Raw genomic sequence first — 17,758 nt, forward strand, 5'->3', positions numbered from 1 at the left:
GGTTCATTCCCAGGGCTTCCACTATAGCCCACCCCCTGTACTGCCTTCTGCACAAGGGTGTTCCTTTTGATTGGTCGCCTGCATGCGAGCGAGCGTTCGCCTCATTGAAGAGCCTCCTCACATCAGCCCCTTGTTTGGCTACTTTTGATCCCCATAAGCCGTTGGTTGTGGCTACAGACGCTTCGCAGTATGGGGTGGGGGCGGTCCTGGCCCATAGCAACGCAGATGGTTCCGAGCAACCACTGGCGTTTGCGTCTAAAACGCTTAGTCCCGCGCAGGCCCATTACTCCCAGGTGGAAAAGGAGGCTTTGGCCATTGTTTACACTGTTACCAAGTTTCACCCTTTCTTGTATGGCACGAAGTTTCAGTTAATCACTGACCATAAGCCGTTAATATCGTTATTTGGCCCCGCCTCTCAGATTCCGGATAGGGCGGCCCACAGACTACAGTGCTGGGCCTTGTTCCTCTCCAAGTACCATTATAACATTCATTTTCGCCCTACAGGACAGCATGCCAACGCCGACGCTCTTTCCCGTCTTCCGGTGGGCCCGGATCCTACGTTCGATTGAGAGGAGATTGTGTGTTTTCATTTGGATGTGGCGTCCCACCAAGCGGTTGATGGCTTCCCGATCACTAGTTCTCGCGTCGCCAGGGAAACGGCGGCTGACCCGGTTCTCCGGCAAGTAGTTCGCCTCATTCAGCAGGGGTGGTCTTCCCGCCCTCCGGGCCGGGCCTCGGACCGTCTTCGTAATTACTTTCTTCTACGAGACCGCCTCTCGGTCTTGGAAGGAGTTCTCCTTCTGGCTACCGATGATACAGCTCCTCACGTGGTTGTTCCTGCAGGTTTACGAAGGAAGGTCCTCACGTTATTACATGCGGGGCACTGGGGTGTTTCCCGTACTAAAACCTTGGCTCGCAGACATGTGTACTGGCCCGGTATCGACAGAGAAATTGAGCACTTTTTGGCCGCCTGTTCCCAGTGTGCGAGCCAACAAGCATCTCCCAGGGCAGCGTTCTCTTCATGGCCGCCGGCAACCCAAGCATGGGAACGTGTTCACATCGATTTTGCGGGCCCGTTTCTCAATGGCTTTTGGCTCATTGTCATTGATGCTTATTCCCGATTCCCATATGTGGTTCGCTGCTCCTCAACCACTTCAGAAGTTGCAATCCAGGCACTAGCAAAAATCTTTTCTGTGGAAGGTCTGCCAATCACCCTGGTCTCGGACAATGGACCGCAGTTTATTTCGCAGACCTTCCAGGATTTTTGTAGGCGCTTCGGTATTCGGCACGTTTGCTCTCCCCCCTTCCATCCACAATCGAATGGGGAAGCTGAGCGCATGGTGCGCACATTTCAGACGCAGATGAAAAAGTATGTGCACGAATTTCCTGCGGAGGAAGCATAGACGTTTTTCTTGACGGCATACCGGACCACACCAATGGGAGAACGCAGCCCCGCAGAGCTCCTCCACGGGCGTCAACCTAGTACTCTGCTGCACCTTCTCCGGCCTGGTCCTCGCCAGTCTTCACAAAATGGAATGCCTGGCTTTCCACTGGGTATGTCAGTCTGGGCCAGTGGGTTTGGTCGCAATCCACGTTGGATACCGGCGGTGGTCCTGTGCCGACACGGCCGCCGGCTCTATACCTTGCAGGCGGGGGACCGGGTGGTACGTCATCACCAAAATCAGCTACGTCCACGTTCGGGCACCCACCCTCCGACCTCTCGGACACCGGCTTCCGCATTGCCGGCACCTGTGTTGGTTTCACAGGGGATGTTACCTCCTCTCCCCGCTGTGACTCTGCCGCACTGCGATGGTTCTCAGCCTTGGCAGCCTCCAGTAGCTCCAGCACCGGCATCATCATCGTTCGAGATGCCACAGCGAGAGCCGGCCCCCCTGGCAGGCCCGGTTTCTCAGGGGGCTGGTTCACCTGGGGTCGTCCCTTCCCCTTCGTCCCCGCCACTGGGTCTTGCCCCTCCCGAGGTGGAACAGGATCTGGCGTTCGACAGCTTGTCGCCGGTTCTGTCCCGGGCTCCGGTTCTGAGACGACGGGGGCCTCTTCGTGTGGGTCACTTCCAGCCGTATTCGAAGGTTCCGGCTCGAGGATTGGCAGATCCCCTCGACTCCGGCCATCCAATGGATGTGGAGGTAATCGCTCCGGCCCGACGCTCCACCTTCCGACGCAGTGGATCATAGTGGCTGCACCCCCCGAAGGAGGAGGAGTGCTGTAGCCACCAGAAAGATCGCGGGAGGCGCACATTGGCACGGCGCTTCACGGACGGTAGTTGCTGCAAGTAGAGTCCCGTCCACCAGAGGGCACGCAAGAATTCGGACGCGACCTCTGCCGGCATAACAACAACAACAACAACAACTCCGGCAGCACGGGTCGGGCCCAGTCAGTTAACATCGAGCAGGTGTAGCAGACAGTTCCCGGTCTACACTAGTTGAAGTGCGACGGAAACGTGAATCGTGTTACTACACATACGTACAATCATAGTGGTACAAGAAGCAGAGCAATGTCGAAGAGTGGCTCAGGGTAGCTCTGTAGTGATTAGACTTGTCTATTAACGAGTGAGCTGGCAACTCCAGCTATGTTTGGCTAGCATTGAGTTGATGATAGCAGTGTCAATAACATCTTTCTTCTTTGTAACTAATTGCGTAGGGTAGTACTTTCCACCTGTCATGCAATTTTGGAGGTACAAGCATTTGTCAGGTAGTTATTTGAGCAAAACAAATTACTACCTAACCTAATTACCTAATACTTTGAGTCTTGTTTAATGTAAGTGCCACAACAATTACAACTGCAACCAAAACACCATCACAGTTCACATTTCTTGAAAATAATGAAATACCTGGTTCCTTTTCCCACGACCAGGGACTCCAAAATGTCTACTGGATGCACGCGTCTGGAAAGTAGGTGGACGGCCATTGAGTGAGTTCATATGATATCCCTGCATGTTGTTCCCCTGTCGGTATGCTTTTGGGCCACCCACAGAAGTGACCTAAATTAGTGTACATCAAGAACAGTTTCTATAATTAAGAAGCATCCTTGAATATTTTTCAGGTGAACTTATAGTACTCCAAATACACACAAATACAATATAAAGCAAGTTAATATTCCTTTTAATCAAAGTTTCCATACGCTTTCTTAAGCAAATTCATAGCTATCACTAAACTCTTAAGAATTTCCTAACTGTAGATCTATGGAACAATGCACCAGTTGTTTATGTAACTGTACACTCAACTGTATTTATGAAATATTAAACTTAATCAAAAGGGTTAGAAAACTCCATGCTTTTATCACTCTCAGCATTAGGTAACACTTTTGAAAGTTATGGCAAATAAAAGTATTTCACTAAAAAAAATGTGGTTTAACTTACTAATTAGGTGTTATTTTTAATAATTGTTTTCACATAACAGAAACTATAAGTAAAAAAGTCATATATCTCTATATTTAGAAAAAGTGGTGGGGGAAAATGGAGAGGAGGTGGGTGGAGATGGATGGTGGTGAGGGTATACAGAAGTGCTCCTACAACAGAGAAATTTTGGAAACCAGAAGTTCAATATTTTTTTATGCTTCATAAATACCGTTAACACACAAATGACTGAACAAACCATAGTTTTCCCTCCTCAGTCTGTTACACCTTGTAATAAAAATATACTATTCAGCACAAATATCGTATACAAACAGACCAATTATTGAAAATTTCATTACCTGTGGCGGAACAACACGGCCACCGCTTGGCCTGTGGGGTGTAAAGGAACCAGTTGCTTGTGGAACACCACGTGTCCCATAATTAGGTCCCCAGCTGCCTACCACCACTCCTGCTATCTCCAATTGACCACCTCTACTAGGCACTGTACGGCGGAAAAGCCCACGTGGTGCATAAACACGCTCAGGAACATTTATTGCATTCATTGCTCGAACTGGTGGTGGTATAACTCCAGGTGGGGATGCTATGTTAGGTGGTAGACGAACCCTCATACCTTTTATGAAGTTTAATGTAATTATTACCAAAAACAGTTATGCAATTAAGCAAAGAAATTATGCTACCATCATAATAATATTGTTACATGACTGTAAAATTATATTGTCACATCTCTATTACACACCTGATAGTTGTGTCTGCACAGATGCTATGCAATAGTCTATATCAAGGCCTTCTAATATTGCTTGGCGCATACGTTCTACTTTCAAAACATATTCATATCGATGTTCACATAAATCGAGAAGGCTTTTAGCTGTAGAAGTTCTCGCAAGTTTGTGATGAAAGAGTTTTCCATCAAAAAATAACCATGGGCAACACATCAACCAAGGTATTGGTGCTCCACAAGCATCGTTAGCCAACAGCGCTGTTTCGACCCCCTGCATGAAAAGTGCTGCCAGTTGGACTCCTCTACTTGTAACCATCGGCAACTGTTTTCAGAAACAGAAAGAGAAAATTGAAATATAAGAGACTTAAAACTACAAGATTAAGCTTTCTTAATGAAAAGAGAACTTTTTAATCCACCACGAATTCAAGGAACAGCTTATACACAATGGTTATGAAGACACAACTATGTATCTTGCTAGTAGCTGCTAAATTGCAGTGGGTCTACACTAGAGATATCTTTTATTGTAAGTGTACTGAGCATCACACTATTATGATTAAAAAGAAACCTATGCTGTTACACTATGAGCTAATGAATACATGCCTAAGTTTTCATTAGTGTGAACACTGTTAACAATAAAACAATACCTGTAGTTCCTGCAGTTGGTGTGCATTCATAAGAGCAGGTGAAAATGCTTGTGCAATGAAGACATCCAATTCAATTTTATGCAACAAAATTTTTTCTGGGTGAGACATAATAAATCTGGAAAGAAGAAATATGCACTGTTAGGAAAATATTTATATAAAGAACACATAGCTCAAATAAAATTACTTTATGAACACAGATTGTAGTAGCAGGGGGCAGTGTTGCCAGTGCGCAGCAAGCCAAGCTTGAGTAAGCTCAGTTTGTACCTGCAATACAGGCAACACAGACAGCATGTGGAGCTCAAAACAATACCTACAATTGTCTGGTGGCTGGCCTCTACCACTCGAATCACTGAAATGTGAGTCACGGATTATTTTAATTCAGGTATAACTGAAATATTTTCCATTCTAGGCAATGGAAAGTTTTAAGACCTAGTTACCAAATAAAAATATAATTACAGCTGAACCTGATTTATTCATACCTCTAATCTGCACAATTCTTATTTATACATTAAGTTTTGTCAGCCCCAGAAAAATATAATTTAAAAATGTACTAATTAAACCTTGTATATATACACAATGCAGTTCCACTTAATTTGCTGCTACATATAACAAATTCTGGTGAAACGAATTTTTTTGCATAACTGTAATGAGCAATGTTGTTTGAAAAGAAGACCTTTAATATTTTCTTTAACTTTGTTGATGTAGGCACGTAGAGCGAGAGGGTGGCGCCGCAGAGACAAGGGACAAAGACATGGAACAACTGACAAGTTAAAAAGTTGCCAGCTGACATTTATTGTTGAACAGTGGTTCTATTTCAGTTGTTTTCAATCAGCCATGGAGAACAGAAAAAGGAACAGTTACACACTTGATCAGAAAGCAATTTCATATGAGAGATGGATGCTAATCCATACAATACAAAATCTGAAATTGCTTCGGATTTAGAAACTACCTATACAACACTATGTACAGTCATAAGAAGAAGAAACAGTATTCTGGGTGAGATTTTAAAATTGGGTGCAAAAATCAACAAAATACAGCCATCAGCAAGAAGGGAAATATGTAGACTTTGAAAAGGCAATTTTTACAAGGTTCCAGCAAAAACAGGCTGTAGCTCTACTGATCAGAAGGGACATGCTAGAAGCAAAGGTGAAAGATTTAGCTACTTCCTTTCGCAGGGAGGTAAGGGGCATATAGTTTGAGAAGGTTGAAAAGGAGTGGCAGATCACTTTTATCGACAAAAAGAAGTGCCCACCTGTTGCGAGGCCTCTCAGCTCCATCCTGGGGTCTGAATAGCCTGCCCCTCCACTTTAACTCTCCTAAACTTATCAGCACTTCCTAATAGTTCTGTAAGTTAGGAGATGATTTCCACTTTTAAATATGTCTATTGAGAGCAGGGGAATTTCATTTCATGAAGGTAAGCACTGGACAGCCATTCCATCACACTGCAATTTTATAGTTTCCTCAAGTGATTTTTCTTTTTGGTATATTTAATTAACTTACTGAGGGATCCAAATAGGACAAGCCCTACTGGAGTGGAAGTGCTTTGTTTTTCTATATATTATAACAGCCATTCAGTTCTAAGTGACAAGGAATCTGATTGCTTTCTCCTCATATTTTTCTAACTGCACCTGTTACTTCAATACCAGCTTTAGCCTCTAGAGTTGTGACCCATGCATATTTGGAGTATGCATAAATTACTGTTAATAAGTACTGATATCCATAACCTGATGAAGGTTGTTAATTCCTTTTGGAACAGATGAGAAAGACCCAGCACTCTCAAGATCACAGATAATTCAGCATCGAAGATACTGACATCTGGTGGCAACCAAATCCAGAGCACACAATCAGGGGAGACAACACAGCAGCCAACAGAATAACCCCGCTTAGACCCATCTGTGGAAACATCTACAAAGATGTGGTGCTCATTTATAATGTCAACACTTCATGTGGATCCCAAAGGGCCTCGTTGTGCATCGATGATTGGTCAAGAGGCATTCCATAGCTGAACGAGCAACAGTATGGTACGCTGGGGATGTGGGAGTGGCAAGGAACCTACATGCCTGATGCACCATAAGAAGTTGCCACCAAATGGTAATTCGCAGTTTACCAACCTTAGCACAGTGGCCAGCCTGATCCCCTCATGACATATACTGTCAATGATCTTCAGATGAGAAGGCCTCCCTGACCTGTACACTGTACACCCACAGTCCAGCTGCGATCGCTCAAAGGTCCTTTAAAACTGGAGCAGTCATGCCCTGTCTGTTCCCCAAAATCCATGGATAAGACATTTTAAGATGTTCAGTGCCTTCACGTCCTTTAGGTGTGATGAAATGAGGCCCACAAACCTCAGAGTCTTTAGAAGGAAGAATGGTCACAATTCAGAAAAATTCAAAATCCGACGAGAACAATTAAGATGAACACACATTCACTTCTCTGCAGAGAAAGTAAAACCAGTCTTTGCAGCCTACTCCTCCAACATCTTCACTGTTAAGTTGCAACAGACGGCTTGCTACTGCGGTATTGGAGGAACAGCAGAAGACTGCAAAATCAACCACAAATAAGAAGTATATGACAGAACTCCTTACTATGGACATTATGCTGTTAATGGCTATAGCAAAGAGGGTGACACTTACGACACTGCCCTGCTGAACACCATTCTACTGCACAAAACTATCTGACAGCACGTCACAGACACACTACCTAAATGGTGTCCTGAGAGGAAGGACCGAATGAAGATGATGTGGTGGCCATGAAAGCCCCATTTGTGTAGTTAACTGAGAATCCTGTGCCTCCAAATAGTGTCGTATGCCGTACTAGTGTCACAAAAAATACTTCTAGCAATGCTTATTACATAGGGAAGCTTTCTGGATTTCTGCTAATAACAGGGTCAGGTTGTCGACAGTTGATGGATACCTCCTGAATCCACATTGAGAGAAGCTAATGAGCTCCCTGATCTCTAATATCCACACCAGACTACGGTTGACCGCACACTCTAAGAATCTTCCTACAAAGCTAATTAAGACAACACTCTCGATAACTACTGGGACATGTTCAGTCCTTTCCTGGTTTGAGGAGAGGTATCAAAATTCTCTCTTGCCACAGATCAGGTTATTGGCCTGTCAGCTGCAAGGACTTAAAACACTGTAAGACGATATCCTTCATTGCCGCAACATGCTGTACTGGATTTGGTCATGACCGGGTGCAGTATCAAGAGTCTCAGAGAATGACAAATCTAGCTCCCACATGGAGAATGAGGAGACATCATACTCTGAATAAGTGGATCCGAAGTCCAACTCAAACTTCTCCATGGTGTAATGGTAACGACAGAATTATGTATCCTGGCTGGCAGTAACAGTGTCCAGGAAAACTTGGCATGACTTTTTCTAACTCCCCCGATAATGTGTCATGCCTTGGCCCACAACAATCGAAGGTTTGCTGCTGTTGGTTGATTGAATTAATTGTTAAATGGACCAAACTACGATGTTATCAGTTCCTCCTACTGGGAGCAGGCAAGTCAACAAAACTACATACCAAAGAACAGCCTAGTACATGAAACCCCGAGGAAAGAAAACCCTAACATATACCGAATGTCAAAAAAGCCTAGAGAAAGGAGTAAGGAAGAAGAAAAGGAGGTAAGGAAGAAGAAAAGGAGGTAAGGAAGAAGAAAAGGAGGTAAGGAAGAAGAAAAGGAGGTAAGGAAGAAAGGTGGACATGGTGCCCAGTCCAGGGAGCAGTAAGAGGCCCCCAAAGGCAGAAAGTGTGATGGGGAACATATCTCCTGCCACTCACCAGAGGCCCCTACCCAAAAACACCCAGAAAATTTATGTAATGAAATCCAAATTGCTGCTATAGAAGTTAACTGTTTTATTGTTAATTGATACATTTCGGCTAGATTGCCATCTTCAGACTGTTTGTGAAAGTTATCTATTATTTATATTTTATTTTATTACAATGTTAGTTATCGTATTTTCAGATATATACATTTTGTACTTACATCCATATATCATTAGTGTTAACTGTTACTCTGTATTCTATTATAGTGTGGTGTAATAGAATACAGAGTGACATTGACCGCTGATAATATATGACGTAAGTACAAAATTTGTGTATCTGAAAATACAATAACTTAACATTATAATAAAATACAATATAAATATTATGTGACTTTCACAGATTTTCTAAAGATGGCAATCCAGCCAAATGTATCCATCACAATAAAATATTAAACTCCTATAGCATCAATTTGGATTTCATTACATATGTCTGTATGAGGTATCTTCAACACTGCAGGCCCACTGCGTCATAAATTATACCCAGGAAAGACTAGCAATACAGCAGGATGGGAGAAGCACAGGAAAACAGCAGAAGAACACCACGCCAAACAAAACACACGAGGAGAAGGAGAAGAGGATAAGAACGGGTAGGGCGAGGGCTGGTGTGGGCCTCCAAGTCCAGACAGCTGCTGCCCATTCAGGCAGAGGAGGTGACAGTGGGTCCTGCCAACCCCTTCATGGGCTGACAAGGCTGAGGCGCCCTCCTTTACAGAGTGTGGTTAAAACACCTTTTACAAACAAACTGTAAAACCACATCAGCTGCTGAGGCATCGTCTGCTGACACCAGGAGTTGTGAGTCAGGAGGATTAAGAGCCCACCATAGGGCGGCTAGGTAGGTCAGTCCAGCAAAATGTGACCACCGTCAAACGGGCACAACAACAACAGGGGGTATAGGTCAAGACAGATCTTTGGACAGGGGATGCACCACAGAGGTGTTCATGAGTGGGCCTGGAAAGAGGTGGTAGAGAGGAAAGCCGGAGTTCAGAAGAAGAGGTGGTAGAGGAATTCAGAAAAAAAAGAACCATATGCAGGTGGCAATCATAACCCCAGACCTGGGCCACCATTGCAGGAAGTGGATCTTCATATCTGGAAAGAGGAGACAGTAGTTCAGATGCTACAGGGAGCCTCCATCACAATGCTGATCACAGGGCTTGTCTGAAAGGCACCAGTTGCCAGTTGTTCCCTGAAATGGTGTATCAGGTCCAGCATCTGTAACGTTGAAGCTGCTGCTGAGCCTGGACCAACGCTGATCAGGAAAGAGTGGTCCATGCCCCAGTTTTTGTTGCTGCGGTATCGAAGAATGTGAGGTGCAACAACCATGTCCAGTTTAGTTGATAAAGATGGGGATGCCATGTCAACCGGGCATCAACGACAATTCCTAAAAAATCCACCACATTGATGCACTGGCCATCAATGTACAAATCAGGATGAGGATGGCCTGTAAAGTGACGACAAAAGTGCATAACACAAGTCTTGGCAGCCGAAAAATGGAAGCCACAAGTGAGAGTCTACGACGGTGCTCAGTGTATTGGTTCCTGTAGTCTGTGTTCAGACAAACAAAAATAAATGCACACAAACAAAAGTAAATGCAAAAATCATCAGCATTCAAAGATGGGGTCTCTGCAGCTGCCACCAGACCACTGATAGCCACTAAAAAGAGAGGAACACTCAAAACAGAACCCTACACAACCCCATTCACCAGCAGATGGGAGGTACTGATGGAGGGGGAACCTGTACCTGAAAAGTGCAACATGAAATAAACTTAGCAATAAAAATTGGGAGCAGGGCACAGAGGCCCCACTCATGTAGGTGGCAAGAATGTGGTGGCACCATGTGGCATCATTAGATTTATGCATATTGAAGAAAGCTACAACAAGGTGTTGACGCTGGGCAAAAGTCATTCAGATAGCAGGCTCCATGTGGACTAAATTATCTGCAGCAGAGCAGCTTCGGCAAAAACCACACTGGGTCGAAGTCAGAAGGTCCCAAAATTCCAGGACTGAATACAGCCTTCGAGTCACCATACAGTCAAGTAACTTGCAGAGTACATTGGTTAAACTAATCAGATGAAGCTGTCCGTCTGAAGAGGTGGTTTACCTGATTTCAAAACTGAAACATTTTCTTGCCATTGGATCTCCCTCACCACTCCAGAGAGTGTTGAAAGCATTTGGTTTTGCACCTGGTCCAGTCGAGGAACCCAGTGTTGGGAATGAGAGCAATGGTGCTGGCAAATTCCCACTTACTAAATGGGGTGTTATAAGGCTCCAGGTAGCAGCGAACAAAAGATAAAGGGAGCCGTTACAGATGGTACTTGAGAAGGTGAAATTCGGGTGGATAGTGGACCGATGCTGAGGCCTGAGCAAAATGCCAAGCAAAATGCTCAATGATTAAGAGTCTATGCAAGTAGAGTTCGAGCCTCACAACACACAATGGGTACTGACGTCTTGACAGAGTTGTTCTACAAGATATGAGAGAGCCTCAGAGCCTATCTCATCTTGTGGAGATAAATACAGCGATCAAACAATGATCCTGTAACACACACAAATTTTAGCTACAAGTCAGTACTGGGGTATGGGGGGGAGAATGGGGAAAGCAATAGGGTGTGGGTTCTGGCCAGAAATGTGTTGACAGCGAAGACACTGTGACTTGGCGCATTTTTGTAATGCCAGTTTCCACTCAGCCTTGAAGTCCCTTTTGTAGTATGTGATCCTCCTTTTCAGTCTTTTGAGCACTTCCAAGTAGAAAGCTGCATCCACAGCGGTCCCAGAAGGTACTAATTCTTGGGGGACAATGGCTCTGACATCAAAGAAGACAATGAGCAGGATTTTGATCCTGGACTTGCTCATGCATACCTTCTAGTAACAGGGTGACATTGTTGTGTGCCACTCTGAACTCTGCCTTTTTGTCTCTGGGTCACAATAAAATAATAGCAATAATAAAAAAACCATGACTCATGACCGGCTATAACAGAGTTTAAAAAAATTAGTATCATTTTCACAAATTCCCATGAGTTCTTTGCACTACAGCACTGGCATGTCCTTTCGTTTGTGGGTCACACTTTTGAGATCAATCTGGTTGGTTGGTTGGTTGTTTGGGGAAGGAGACCAGACAGCGTGGTCATCGGTCTCATCTGATTAGGGAAGGATGGGGAGGGAAGTCGGCCGTGCCCTTTCAGAGGAACCATCCCGGCATTTGCCTGGAGTGATTTAGGGAAATCACAGAAAACCTAAATCAGGATGGCCGGACGCGGGATTGAACCACCGTCCGCCCAAATGCGAGTCCAGTATCTAACCACTGCGCCAACTTGCTCGGTGAGATCAATCTGGCACACACCTTTTTTGTGCTGAAACCTTCACTTACAATGTGATAAACAGTGGTTTTCACTGTGTTTAGAGCTTCTGCTACAAACTGCAGTCTTAACTGTAATTCATAACTTAATAAATCAGGAGGGTGATGGATTCCATTATGAAATACATCACCAACCTCCTATTGGCCCCTCTCGAACGGCTTGAGCCATCATAGAACTTGTCATCTAAACAAGCAGTCTCTCTGAAAGGCCTGCTGAATTAATGGGAGTGTCACCTCAATACTACAGTTGTTACTGAACTGTTGCACACATCCCTTCAGGGGAAAAAAAAATGTTTGGGTGACTTTTCCATTTAATTTGCTTCCACTTTGCATCACAGAAATCACTTGTTCATCTTTCTGCCTTATTAGTGGATGATCTTGCTGAAGAATTCTGGCGCATATGCTACCTGTCTGCAATACAACTGATGAGACAACACAGGAGATATAGCTTCTGTTTTAGAATGAAACCCCTCACAAACAACATACTTTTTTAAATTGAAAATGAAGCAATTATTTCTATAGTCAATGATGTAATTCTTAGAATCCATGAACCAAAACAGTTATCTTTGACAGACCTGATGTAAGGTAGAGTAAATATGATGTGAAAAGAATCGTTAAAAAGTGTGAAGCTGTTGCTAAGAAAGGCAGCTCAATTAGAGAATGCTGCAGTGGCGAAACTACAATTCAGCATGGAATCCAACCCACTGTGCAATGTGGTACATATTTCGTTCACTAAGATTTGCCAGTGATTAATTTCAAGTGGTGGTACATTACCAGGTCCACCACTACACCTTTGGATACTAATAAAACAGAATCATTACACTGTTATCTCAGCAAGATTAAAATCTTTGCAAAGGAAACTATAACCAAGAAATAGTAGTATATAGCATTGTAAGAAGTTTTAGGAGGACACTTACCGCAAAACAGATGCCATAACGAGTAAATGCTGTGGCACATATGTAGGATTCAACATTAACGGTGTGTCAGACCGCATACATGTCAAAAATGCTCTAAGTCTTCTCCTTTTGTCATCTATAGCAGACCTGAGAACATCACAGAAAATTTTATCAAATTAATTAACAACATTATTTTTATTTTCTTTGAGGCTTAATCATCCTTATAGGCTAAGAGTAAGCATTTAATCTTAAGCACACAAATTCAACTTCTAATTTTGATGTTTGCACACAATTAGCTACAGAAAGAAATGAAGATCCTGGTTTAATGCCTTGTTGATAGTGTCCCTTGACGTATGGAGTAGAAGCTCAGACTGGAGAACATTGAGCCAAAAAATCAGACACAGTCTTTCCATAACAACATCCCAGTATTATTCACAAGTGATTTGGTGACACCACGGAAACATTAGATTTGGATTATTATATTGGCATCTCAACCCGTCTCCTCCCATATGACAGTGGCTATGTAATTACTGCATTACCAGACTTACTTAGTACTTAATCACAGTGGAAGCTCCAGGTTGGAACATCAACAATACAAGGAAAGGATAGATTGCTACTCACGGTAAATATGACATGTTGCATTGCAGACCAGCACAACGAAAATACTGTTAAACATTTAGCTTTCGGTGAAAGCCTTCTTCAGAGAAGGACACACACACACACACACACACACACACACACACACACACACACACACACAAGCATGCACACATGACCACCATCTCTGGCAGCTCAGACCACAACGCAATTTCCCTAGGCTTTGACCAAAAGCTAAATGTGTAACAGTCTTTTCCTTGTGTCTGTCTGCAACTCAGCATGTCACTTTTACAGTGAGTAACAATCTATCCTTTTCCTTATATTGTTGTTATAGTTGTACCTAGGATTTAGAAACTGACAAACATTTTTATAATTCCAAACGTTTCTTTTTTGATGCGCCCACAGTACGCATCACGACTGTGAAGGGGAAAGTAAATTTTTTTCCAAGTTTCTACTGCACAATGACTTAATAACTCATTGCTATACATGATAAGTCTTGTTTCAGCTATCGTGCCATTTTCAAGTGATCCTACAATATTTGTTGGAAATTTAAATACAGAGCTCACCTTTGTATTTGCATCTACATCTGTCTGACAGGAAAGCTTACTTCAGTGACACACATGTTTATGATGAGTTTGCACTTGTGGTAAATCAATGGTAATAGCTACATTACAAAGATTGTATTACTATATGTTTTCACATACTGTGCAAAGATATTTGTATGTTGAGCATTCTGCTGTTTTTAATTTATTTCCTGGTGTCATGAGGCACTGAAATGTATCCCTTTTCTTTTAGGAAGTTAATAATGTTTTCCATTTATTGTTTGTTGGTTGGTTGGTTGGTTAGTTGGGGATTAATGGACTGAACAGTAAGGTCATTAGTCCCTTGATCCAGGGGTAGTTCATCCAGAATCAGTGAGGTCCACAAACTACGTGCTCTGATGATGAAAGTATGTAGAGGCTGTACGACTGGGGCACTGAAGGCATTACTGATGCCAGGGCTGAGAAAGAATTTACAAACTGTATGGATCAGGTCTGTACACAGCTCAGAGCAGATGAAGGGTCGCCCAGAGTGCATCCAATGGTGAGGAAAGCCCAATCCTACATTTGACCCCCACCATTCTAATCAAGGGTGAAGACAGTTACAGAGCGAAGAATGTCTTCTAGTTAGCAGAGTCACATCACCAAAAGCGATAAGGCTAAAAATGTAATGGACATTAGCTGGGCTGTCAATAATAAAAACAAAAGGAGAGAAACAGGAAACAGACACGGGAGCTGGTGAGTGTCCCCGGGGCTCTGCATATGACGGGAGTTGCCCGATACGCAGCTGTCCCACACCTGCTCCAGTGTGGTCAAGGCGTTGAAACAGCACCCACTATTCAACAGAGTGCTACCTCTAAAATAGAGAATATGTTGCAGCAGAAAGAGAGACAAACCACATCTAAAAGCAATTAAAACAGAGTAAGAAAAGGATGAAAGAGTGAGTTGGTCAAGGAGATAGGGTCGGGGGTCCCAGACCCAGCATGGAGCAGGGAATGCCTCAACCCCCGCATCATCCTGGTTGGGTGGTTTAAAAGAGGGGTGGAAGGGACCAAACTGTGAGGTCATCGGTCCCTTGTTCCCAGTACAATAATTACACAACGGAAAGAAGAACAGAAAGCAGACATACAGCACAATAACAAAAAGGAAGAACCAAAAGAACGGCAGAAGGACAACCGACACTACTATGGACAAAAATAGGAAAAGAAAACCATAGAGAGAAGCAAGAAACAGTGAGAAGGGGTAAAAACAAGAGCAGATGACCGTGGCTGGCCGACCACAAGAATAAAAAGGAAAAGCCAGCCACTCTATGACGCATTAAAACACCCACCCTAAAAGCATTAGAGTGCATAACACAAAGGGACAAAGGACACGCACAACAACTTATATAGGATGATAAAACCTACTGTCCCACCATCCTACCCCTGCTCCAATGGTAGCTTACAACCTTCTATCTGAAAATAAAAACCACTTTTAAGAAGAAAGCAGAGAAACAATTCAGCCATTCGTGAATCATCTGTCAATACAGGAAGCACATTCCAGGGAGGAGAGGTGGAGATGTTGGTAGAGGGCTCTGAGGGGCATTCCAAATGGTAATCCCACATGAGGGAGGGTATAAAGAGGTCAGTGAAAAGAAGAAGAAGAAGAAGAAGAAGAAGAAGAAGATGTTGGATGATGAGGGAATTGTTGAATGATAACTACATAGGAGACCAAGAGTTGGTACTACTGAAACTGAAGGGGTAAGATCCCCACCGTTTCAGTAAAGCAACTATCTACGGGACCAGTCTGGAAGGTGTCAGTAGCCAAATTAACTCCACGATGGCGGCCTGGATCTAACAATTTCAAAGTCAAAGACACCACTGAGACAAAAAACTGGCAACCACAGTTGAGTCAGTATGAGACCATGGCTTGGTAAATACGGAGAAGGGCTGCATTATCCGCACCCCAAGAGGTGTGGTCAAAGTAGCAGAAGCAGTGTGTTCGGCATCCACATGCAAGTAGTCTTTAGTTAATGAATATGGGGCAGCCAAATCAGCTTTTTATCAAAACAAACACAAAAAATGGGACTGTGCAACAAATTCTAAGTGCTGGGTACCCAAGTAGAGTTCTGAATCAGGACAGATCATGGTATGATGACAGAAATGCATGACATACATTTTTGCAGGAGAGAATAGGAACACATGGGAAAGGGTCCACATAGATGACCACTGGATGATGCCTCGGATCTGGCGTTCAGTGAAGGCTACTGAGTGGGAGCCGTACCAAATGCAAACGTCACTGATATGCAATGCAGGGGTGACCACCAGCCCAACAGAGGGGTCACTAGCTCTTTGATGGCAATGAGAAAGGGTGCGACACTCAGGACAAAGCCCTGTGGGATGGCGTTCTCTTGGACCCAAGGAGAACACAGTGAAGTATCAACTCAAACCTGGAACAACCAATGGGATAAAAAACTGCCAAATAAAAATCAGTACAGAGCCTTAAAAGCCTGTACTGGAGTGTACGTAATTTGTGATGGTGCCAAGCAGTGTCATACACGTTATGTAGGTCAAAAAAGGCTGTGACAAGGTGTCAGCATTTAGAGAAAGCCTGTCAGATTGATGTTTCCAACCAGACAGGGTGGTCAGTTGTGCATCATCTGTCCCGGAAACCACAAAAGGCCCGAGACTTGAGAACCCAGCATAATCTATGGGTAACAACCCTTTCAAGCAGTTTGCAGAGCACGTTGGTGAGGCTAATCAGTCAGTAGCTGTTGAGACACATTGGGTTTTTGCCATGCTTAAGGACTGGGATGGCGCTACTACCTCGCCATTGCGAAAGGAAGACACCTTCTAGCCAAAAACAGTTGAAGACCCTGAGTAGATGTAGCTTTTGAGTAACATTCAGGTATTGGATGATCTGATTATCAACTAAATCAAGGTCTGGGGCCATATCATAAAACAATGCAAGAGCCTGGAGCAGTTCCCAATCAGTGAAGGTTCATTATGATTCAGCTTAGCAGACAGTGAAACATACGGGGACACTTCAGCTTGTTTCTTACAGCAGAAAGGAAACCAGGAAAGAAGAGGACATCGGTGCTGTCCCAAAGTGAGTTGTAATCCTTAGCACAAACTGATGCACTGGTACAAAGAGCATCTTGAAGGACAAAACCTGGAACAGTTGTGGACTGTTGGCGGGCCAGAAGATTATTGAGCTTGGATCACATATGGAATGAAGAAGCATATGATCATAGGGAGGAGATGCAGTGCTCCCAGCATTCCTTCTTACTGTATTTAATTACATAGTGAGCCTTCGCACCAAGTCACTTGAAAGTGACAAGGTTGGTCTACGAAGGGTGTCACTTGAAATGTTGCAGAGCTCTTCAGTGATTATGAATAACTTTTGCAATGTCTTTGGTCCTTTACGGCACCAGCCAGCAGTGGATGGGAACAGTAGAAAGGGAAATAACAGTTCTGGTGGATGGGTGATGCATCGGAGACATCTTGCACCACCCTGTCAATGCAATCTGCCTGAGGGGGTGAAAGTAATAGCTGGGTCATACAACTCCCAATTAGCTGTTCGAAACAACCAATGTGGTAGTCAGTCCATCTGGTGACGGAATGGAAGTGACACGATCACTGGAAAGTGGACACACTGACCAATGCAGTGAAGCCATGAGACCAGGGGGAGAGATCGTCAGTGATAGCTGAAAAGGTGCAATGGCAACACTGACATGGGTAGGAGTATCATCAGTGACGAGACATATATCACAGTCGGTAAGAAGCTGGCCAAGTAGCAGGAGACTACCAGATGCAGTGGTACTCCCATACA

The 17,758-nt window shown here is 43.9% G+C and overlaps 1 protein-coding gene across 1 annotated transcript in view; it reads right to left on the reverse strand.

Annotated features, from left to right (window-relative positions):
• Nucleotides 1-17,758, reverse strand: part of LOC124721619 (constitutive coactivator of PPAR-gamma-like protein 1 homolog) — a gene marked incomplete in the record, with an annotated part of 229,198 nt that overhangs the window by 48,778 nt on the left and 162,662 nt on the right. The window contains 5 exon segments of the mRNA XM_047246678.1: nt 2,849-2,998; nt 3,712-3,983; nt 4,110-4,413; nt 4,736-4,850; nt 12,834-12,959. Of these exon segments, the coding sequence (XP_047102634.1) occupies nt 2,849-2,998; nt 3,712-3,983; nt 4,110-4,413; nt 4,736-4,850; nt 12,834-12,959 (967 nt within the window).

The sequence above is a fragment of the Schistocerca piceifrons genome, chromosome X (assembly GCF_021461385.2).
Source record: "Schistocerca piceifrons isolate TAMUIC-IGC-003096 chromosome X, iqSchPice1.1, whole genome shotgun sequence".
Classification (NCBI taxonomy): domain Eukaryota; kingdom Metazoa; phylum Arthropoda; class Insecta; order Orthoptera; family Acrididae; genus Schistocerca; species Schistocerca piceifrons.